The sequence below is a fragment of the Octodon degus genome, unplaced genomic scaffold (genome assembly GCF_000260255.1).
Source record: "Octodon degus isolate 3935 unplaced genomic scaffold, OctDeg1.0 scaffold00144, whole genome shotgun sequence".
Classification (NCBI taxonomy): domain Eukaryota; kingdom Metazoa; phylum Chordata; class Mammalia; order Rodentia; family Octodontidae; genus Octodon; species Octodon degus.
This window is the reverse complement of record NW_004524720.1, coordinates 4,085,528-4,094,222: the sequence shown is the minus strand read 5'-3', so window position 1 is coordinate 4,094,222 and position 8,695 is coordinate 4,085,528. Positions and strand designations below refer to the sequence as shown.

Below are 8,695 nucleotides of genomic sequence, written 5' to 3'. Positions count from 1 at the left end.
GGACTTATTTTTATGCTAATGCAGCTCTCCTGGGTATTAACAGTACCCTTGGTTGTCTGTGGGGCTGGAGCATGTTAATGTTGAGGTGATTTTATCTGAAGTGGGAAGCTCGCCGTGCTCTTAGATGTGGGCTTCACATATGTGGCAGCTTATTGCCGTGCATTACTGGGGACAGAAACCTAACAACTAAGTGTAAAGAAAGTACTGCCATATGAGTGTATTGTGTGTACTAGAATTATAAGCTCTTTAAAATGTGTAGTTTTAAAGGATTGGTTAAATAATAGATGTTAAAATAATTATTGTGTACTAAACTGTAGAAACCTTTTTGCTCTTAATTTAGAAACATAATTGGGGCCTATTGTTGTATAATGTCTCTTCCAATGGTAGCAGATGATAACTCCTTCTGTAGCTTTGTTGACACTTTCGTCTTATACGGTTATCATATTAAGTAAACTATTATAATTGACATTTTTCTAAATGACTGAATGTAAACATTGATATGTACACTTGGTATATTTAAATTTAATATTATCTTTATCACAGACCTCAGTTGCTCAAAGTCAAAGACCACTTGAAGAAAGGTAAATCATTTTGTACAAAAATATTCTTTTTCTAATTTTATCATTTCATTTTCTAAATTACTAACCTAATTTTTTGTCTTTGCTAAAGTATAAATACATTTTGTTTATGGTTTGAGCAATTAGATTTTCAAAGATTAAGTCCACTATTTATTAAAGATAAACTTACTTTTGTTTCAAATTGGTTATCACGATGCACAACCTAGATATGTAAACAACTTCCATAAAAAAATGTTGTCTTTTGTCTTTCTCAGTAACTTGGTGAAACTGTGTCAGAGTTTCATCATTAACATGAACTAGTGAGAATTCGCATTAAGTGGACATGAGGCACTTACTCTAACTGTACAGAGCTTAATGTATGAAAGTTTGGCTTTGATTACCATTCAGAAAAGAAAAAAGAATTACCTAAAAGTCTGTAGTTTTGCGCTTCATTACTGTTTTTAATATTTCCTCGTTACAAACCTAAGTGAATTAGCATTGGGTAATAAATGTAGTGATTAATGGCCAGAAGTTTTTAAAAGTATAGTTTTTAATTCTTGTAATTATCATCAATATTTTTATTAGTGTGTATATTTAATATATCAAGGGAATAGTACACATCTGTTTAATTTACTTTTTGTTGTCTAAACTAATGGTAGGCTTCTTATAATTTTATTCCTTTATTTTATAAATTATGGATTACCAGCTCTCTGAAAATTTAAGCTGTTATGAATAAAAGTGTTACTAGCTTCAACTTTTATGGAAACGTAAAATATCTTTTGACTGATAAAGCACAATGCTTCTTTACATTCATCCTCAAATTACTGTAGAGTAGGGCATATTTCTGTAGTTTTCTGTGGAAACATGAAGAAGTAAAACCACTGAAAATGCCTAAATGTTTCTAATTTATCTCCCTAAAAAACAGAAACTAATAAATACATTTTCAAATATTATTTTAATATTGAATATTTATGTAGTTCCTGCCCATGAATTTGATAGATTATTTACTTGTTCCATCTCAGAAAATAGAAACATTGCTTTAAGTATTTTAAAGAGAATCTTCATTCTCAAATAAAAATACAGTCTTGGGCGCCTTCCACAGGCCTTTGGGAAAGTGTTAGGAAGGTTGTGAAAGTAATCCGGTGAGGTGTCCCCACCTGCCAGCCGCATTCTACTTCGCTGATAGATCACAGTGGAAAGTAGTGAATAGAAGGAGCACTCACTACGGAGCAACAGCCTGCGGATGATAAGGAATATATGACATCAAGATCAGGGAAGAGTCAGAATAATATCAAATTAAGTGGTTTTACTTTTGCCTTAGAAATGTTTATTGATCTAATGTTCTCTAACTTTATGAGGGAGAATATTACGCTTCAATTCAGTTCTTGCTAATGAGGAAGCATTGAATGCCATGCTATGCAGAGGACTGAGATAGATTTTACAGGGCATAACAATATAAATAACGTGGTCGTTTCCCTTAGCGCATTAACAGTCTAGTAAAGTAGACAAGGTGTAAAACTAAGTAAGAGTGTGATACAGAAGATGCATTCTGTAGGAAGTTACCACAAAGCTACATCAAACAAGGACACTTGTTTCTGGCGAGGCTGGAAAGTACAGAGCATTAATGTAAGCACTGGGTTGGATTTTACAAGGAAATATGTGGAAAACATTTTCCAATTGGACAGGAATTTGCTTTCAAGCAAAGATGAGGGTATATAGAATCTATAGAATGTGCCCAGGGAAAAGCCAGTAATGAATTTTCTTTTATATTAGATTACGGGCAAAAATGGAAAACATAAAACAGGTTGTTTCAGCATGGTAGTTTTTGTAGAATTACCCATAACAGCTTTAGGTTAAATTTTATTAAATATAATAAAATTCAAACTATTAAGCACATGGCACAATATTATTCACTATCATTCATTTTGGGTTACTTCTTAGATCCTAATAGAATTTCTGAAATACTTTGGAAAAGTATCCCAACCTTCAGACAGTGGATGGGAGCGAAGTAAGGAGACCCCACCTGAGCAGACACCTGGTATTGGTTACAATAAAGTACACGTTTTGTGCTTTGCAGCATTTTTTATTTGTGTTAGGGAGTGGGTTATTGGCAAATAATTATTCAAACAATAGATTTTAATAATTTATTGTCTCACATCATATATGTTGTTAGATTTTCTTAAATGTCTTACAGCACTGAAATTCACACATTTAGGAATGGAAATGTAAACTATTTCTGTTTTACTTTTGAGAATCACACCACCAGCCAACTTCTTTTCAAATTCTTTTAATTGGAATTCTGCCCCCTCCCCAGGCCACTTATGTTTTTGTCAAGAACAAAATACAACACAAAAGAGTTAGGATAGATATTCATCTACTTTCTCTTAGTTCATTGAGAATAAAAGTTTGTACTAATATTGTTTAGACAGGATATCATGTCTGGGGCCAGCCAAATAGCTCAACAGATTAAAGCACCTGCAAGCAGGCACAGAGGCTGGGGCTTCAATCCCTGGGCCTACTGTGCTGGCCCCGCCTTCAGGATATGCTGAGAAGGCAATTGAGACTGGGCATGGTGGAGTGCACCTGTAATCCCAGCTCTTGGGAGGCTGTAAACAGGCAGATCACTACGAGTTGGATCTAATAGTGAGACCCTGAACACACCCTATACACTCTTCCCTAAAATACAAAAACCAAGAAAATAAAGATATCATATCTTCATCTTGTCCTCTGAATAACTACTACAAAGACAGTATGCAGTGTATTATTGTAATCGTCCTACTAACCTGTTTTGAAACTGTTTAATTGCTTTTTTTTCTTCTTTCTCATTAAAATGAATTTAAAAAATTAAAAAAGAACAAAATACTCAGAAAAGAGTAATAATAGATGCACCTTCCTCCCCATAGATTAGTTAGCTGTTAAATTTCTATATTGACTTATTCACCAAATTCATGAATTCATTCAACAAATGTTTTTATGACTTTAATATGCCCAAGTATTCTTCTAGTCAGGGTGCTACTGACAGCTAAGAAAGTTAAGGTCCCTTTTCTTTTGTTTGCATTTTAATAGATGGGATGGGCAACAAACCAAAGCAAGTGAACAAGATAAAATTAGACAGTAGTAAGTGAAATAATAAAAGTCTCTAAAGAAGAAACACAAGAAAGGAAAAATGTACATGGAGTAATCAAAGAAGGTATTATCTGTCAACAAAAGAGGCTAATTATGAAATAAAACTTGAAGTATTTGATATACTGTATTTCCAGCTTTCATTAGAATAAATTCAACAGGTGAAGTAATATTACTCTGTAAGAGGTCTAGATGTAATTTCATCTGTTAACTGTTGTTTCTCTGTTGCCCTTACAGATAGCATATTACTTATGACTCATGATGTAGGCATAAGGTAGATTTTATAAAATCTGAATATAGAAGCAATAGAGAATATTTATAATATCTCCTGAGCTAATATCATTGCAATAAAAGGTGTAGTCGGACTAAGTATAACTGGGTTCACCATGGGAAGTGTTTCTGTGAGGGACCCCTTCCTCACCTATGCTTGAAATAGAGGGAAATAGGAGGAGGAGAGAACATACACAGATAATCACGTAACAATGGAAACTTTCTTCTTAGGTCAGTGACCTTGCCTGAAAAAGGGCAGGGAGCAGGTGTATCATCTGAGCTGCTGTGAGGAAGGGCCGTGCCTCTCCTGACAGTCCTGTGGAGCCAGGTCTGCCACATCACCAAAGGGCAAAGGGAGAGCAGCACCAGAGCTATCCAGAAATAGATCCATCTCTTGTCTATCTTCCTTTTGGTCTGGAAGGCTCATGAATTAAAGTCCCTGACCAAACTTGATTTCCAGTAGTGCCTGGGAAAAAGTTGACAGTAAAATCCCCAACTGGGTAAGGTGAGGGTGAAGCACAACAGCCTATGACATTGATATGGTTTAGAATTACTCTAGGTTGCACTTTTAATCCTAGATCTTTTTGCTTTTCTTACCTATAGGCCCGTGTTCCATATCTTGTGTCGTTATGCATGATAATATTAAATCCACCCTTTATTTGCATTTATAATTAAAATGTTGTTGTACACAATACTTGTCAGAGAGTTTTTTTTTTCTAAAGGGGGAGGCTATGGATTGGTAAGTTTGGAAAATGGATGTAGCTAAAGAAAGTTTCTGAGAAAGAAGGTCTGGAAAGAACAAGAAAAGTATGCCAAGTTATCCAAAGGCAGCTATCTTATTTTCCCAGATGATGTGTGTATTAAGGGGTTGTGTGTCCACGACCTGCTTATGATGGCATGCAGCACAGACTGTACCCTTATACATCTGTTTTCATTGTAAGAAAGGGTATAATGCACAGACCTTCAAAATTAACACTTTTTCAGACAGCTTATTCTGGACACCATTTCAGTAATGTTAAATTGTCTCATGAAAGATGCTCTCGGAGTGCTTGTATGAAAGCTGTTAAAATACATGCTCATATTTATACTATTTTAGTTTTCATTCATCTTGGGGAGCAGGTACATATATGCACATTGTATCTTGACCACGTTCATCCCACTAGCCCCTGCCCTCTGCCGATATCCATCCATCCACACAAAGTCTACTTCCATATTTTAGTAAGCAGTGATACCTACAAAGAATCTTAAGGTGATGTGGATTGATTGACACAGTCTACATAAACTATTATGAGATTGTTTTTGACAATTTACCAACAATTTGGAGGGAACAAATCACCACCTTTATTACTATTGTTATTATTTTTTGATTGAGTAAAACTTTCCATGATTTTCCTGCTTCACATCTTCCATCTTCACTGTTCAGATACCATAATCAGTGTGGCTTTAAAGGTATGCCTGTCTCCCTTCTTAAAGATACTGCTTTAGCTGAGACACGCTTGAATTCAAAGCTGTTTTCAAGTATTTTCACACCTGGCCATCAGCTATGTTGTGGTTATTATGCCATTGGTCTTTGTGGCAGCAGGTATTAAGAAATGCCTGAAAGTTGGAATATAGTTATAAGTGGACACCATATTGGCATTTATGGCCCTGTCATTGGGATTGCTACACATTTTCTCTGTTGTTATGATTAGATCCTCTAACTGGTGTTTTAAAATGTCTTTTAACTGTTTAGAACCAATTGATTAATGTTGTCCCCAGTCAACCATTTCAAAACCTTTTAAAATATTTTGCTCTGTGCTTATAGCTGTGTGATAGTATTAGTGGCAAGAATGGTAGTCTGTGTCCTGAGATGTCCTTGTGAATAAGAATCGGTTTATATTATGTACTTGAATAAATTTTATGCTTTACTGGCCCAATGATAGCAGTAGCCCTATAGAATTTGACTTCAAGAATGGTCTCAAAATGACTGTTACACTTTATAATTAGTCATGTTAAATCCAAATACCTACTGAAACTACCAAAGCATTTTTGAGATGCTATCCTTTAACAATTTAGGACAGGAGACTGTCTATTCTCTTTATGATTGGAATCTTATTTATAATAACACCACGAAAGTTCTCCTTATCAATTATTTATCTTTCTAACTACCAACCATCTTACACTTTTATTCCTAGTGATGTCTTCCACCCTCTACTCCATTTTTTTATAATGCAAACTCTGTTGTTTGGAACTCATCCTAAGCTAACAAGTGTAGCATAGTGGGCACCAGTTACATTTAACAGTTTTATTTCTATGAGAGAAAAATTCAAATTATTTTGAGATTTTGTAAAAGATCTTAAAGCATATTATATTAACTGGAGCATTAACTCATTAACAACCATGAATCTGTTGCATTTGATAGGATTAAATATGCTTTGTTAAATTTTTACTATGAGTATAGACAATTTGCTTAAATGACTGTCTAAACAAAGTATTTCATGGGACAGGTATCACCTGGGCCCATGTAGGCACACTGTGACATTCATTTTGCTCTGCTCTGTACCTGGAAAGTGAATCCTGCCCCAACTGGTGACATCTTTTATCTTGAAGAAAACTTAACTGGGTATTTGTGAATTGATTTGGTAAAAGACAGTGATCCTCTAATGTCAAAAATTCTATGTCAAGATTTTTTATTTTTACTATGAAATAATGAAACTGGAAAAATAATTTTGGAATAAATACAACTAAAGGTAAACCTTCAGGCCATTCGGTGTTGTACTATAGCTGAGCAAGTCTTTCTTATTCTATGGCCTGTTCATGACTGGAACTATTATTTGACATATTCTAAATTTGTTATATCTATGTATCTATTATAAATCACAGATGACACATTGCTATCTTCAACTTGTTGTCTGACATCAACTCCATATTGTATTGCTTGGAGATGGTTCATGATTGTAACTGGTTAATATCCTTAGGTTATGAAAATGATTCTTCAGTTGCAGATGTTCTTCATATGATCTAATACTAGATGTTTTGTAATTCTAAAGCTCAGAGAAGAAAAGCTCTAGCCCTGCTATTTCAGATCTCTCACAGACCCTCAGATATCAAGATAAATCAGCTTTAAAGAGTTCAGATGCCATTTCACTTGATAAAAGCCTCTCCCAGATATCTCCATCAGACACCCATGATAAGCCACTGACAACAGTATCATTGAGCAGAGAAGGCCCAGATTCACCCTCTGCGGAAAGGTTGCATGAGAGGAAAGCAACTGCATCCTGGATCTCACTTCCTGTGCTTCCTGAGGACTCAAAGGTATGATATAATACAGTGACTTGGGAGCTGTTTTAAATGAGTAGATTCAGTATCAAGAACAAATGCTAATTACAATGCTCATCACTATTTTCTTATTTCAAGGGAATCAAAGTTTGCTTTTAACACAGCTGTTTTTACTGTTAGGTTATTAAAAACAATATTGGAAATCAGCAATATTTTAAATAAGATTCTAATTATTCTTGATAAAAATTTTGTCACATATCTCTAAGGAAAAATGAAAAAATATATAATTCCTGAGATGGTGAATTTCATAGTATTTTATTCAGGTTTATCTACAAAGCAACTTTTTAAAAATAAGATTTTTTAAAGGTATAATAATTTTGAAATAGTTTCATATATACCTTTAAGGAAGACCTAACAATTATAAGAATTGCTTTTGTTGGAGAAGTGCTCTTTTGTAAAATTCTAAGGGCAAAAGTACAGGCAAAAAAAAAGCCTGAAGTATAGCTAATGTGTATGTACAACATATTTTTATCATTCAAGTTTTTAAAGTGTCCCTATATGAAAACTTCATAAACATGAGACTTTGCCTAAACATGGAAGCAGGCCAAAATATAAGTCAAAACAAGAATTGTAATCAGTAATTTTAACTCAGTTTTTTGGGCACTAATGTGGAGAAGAGCCACCGCATTTCTTAGCTCCCATGGCACTACTTCTCGGCATTTCCTAATATCTCTAAAATCTATTCACTATTCCCATTTTTCTGTTTGGCACATTCAGGAAATAATGAAAACAAAATGTTTCTGCAAAGAGATTTTATATGCAATTAAGAATCTATCATTTTCTTTAAGAATAGTAAATAGTTCTGAGACTTATAATCAGATATCACAACTTTTGTTCTTAAGGCTGATGTATCAAAAGAGAAAATACAAAGGAAGACTGAAAATGAAACTTACCCAACAGCAGGAAAGTTTCAAGGTAAAGAGATTTTCTGTCGTGTAACATAAAATGTGAAATAAATAAGTGAAGAGAGAACATTATTACATACCCAAGTAACTCACTACGCCATCCTCACTTAGTAGTACACAAGCGCACTAACAATGCTGTAAAGTCAACTTGAGCCAGGCCAGTGGCACAGGCTTGTAATCCCAGCATGTGGGATGCTGAAGTACAAAGAGCTCGTGTTGGAGCCCAGCCTACACAGCTTAGCAAGACACTGTCTCAAAAAAATAAAAAAAAAGGACCAGGGACTTAGTGCTTAAGGCCCTGGATTCAATCCCCAGCACTAGAAATAAATGAATAATTTGGAGAATTACAATTACATTACTGAGAATGTCTTATTTCAGTTAAGGTCTGGGTATCAGGAAATCAATAGCTTTGTCTTAACCAAAGTGTAGTAATTGGCACTGCAATTCTTAACACAATATTATATCAAAAATTATTTAATATATAAGTGAAAATATTTCTGGTATTGATAATAGTTTTGCAAG

At 34.4% G+C, this 8,695-nt stretch overlaps 1 protein-coding gene across 1 annotated transcript in view; it reads left to right on the top strand.

Annotated features, from left to right (window-relative positions):
• Nucleotides 1-8,212, top strand: part of Ccdc7 (coiled-coil domain containing 7) — a 95,383-nt gene extending 87,171 nt beyond the window's left edge. The window contains exons 17-19 of the mRNA XM_023701944.1: nucleotides 544-581; nucleotides 6,980-7,244; nucleotides 8,111-8,212. Coding sequence (XP_023557712.1) covers nucleotides 544-581; nucleotides 6,980-7,244; nucleotides 8,111-8,212 — 405 coding nt within the window. The remainder of the gene's footprint in view (nucleotides 1-543; nucleotides 582-6,979; nucleotides 7,245-8,110) is intronic.
• The last annotated feature ends 483 nt before the right edge of the window (nucleotides 8,213-8,695 follow it).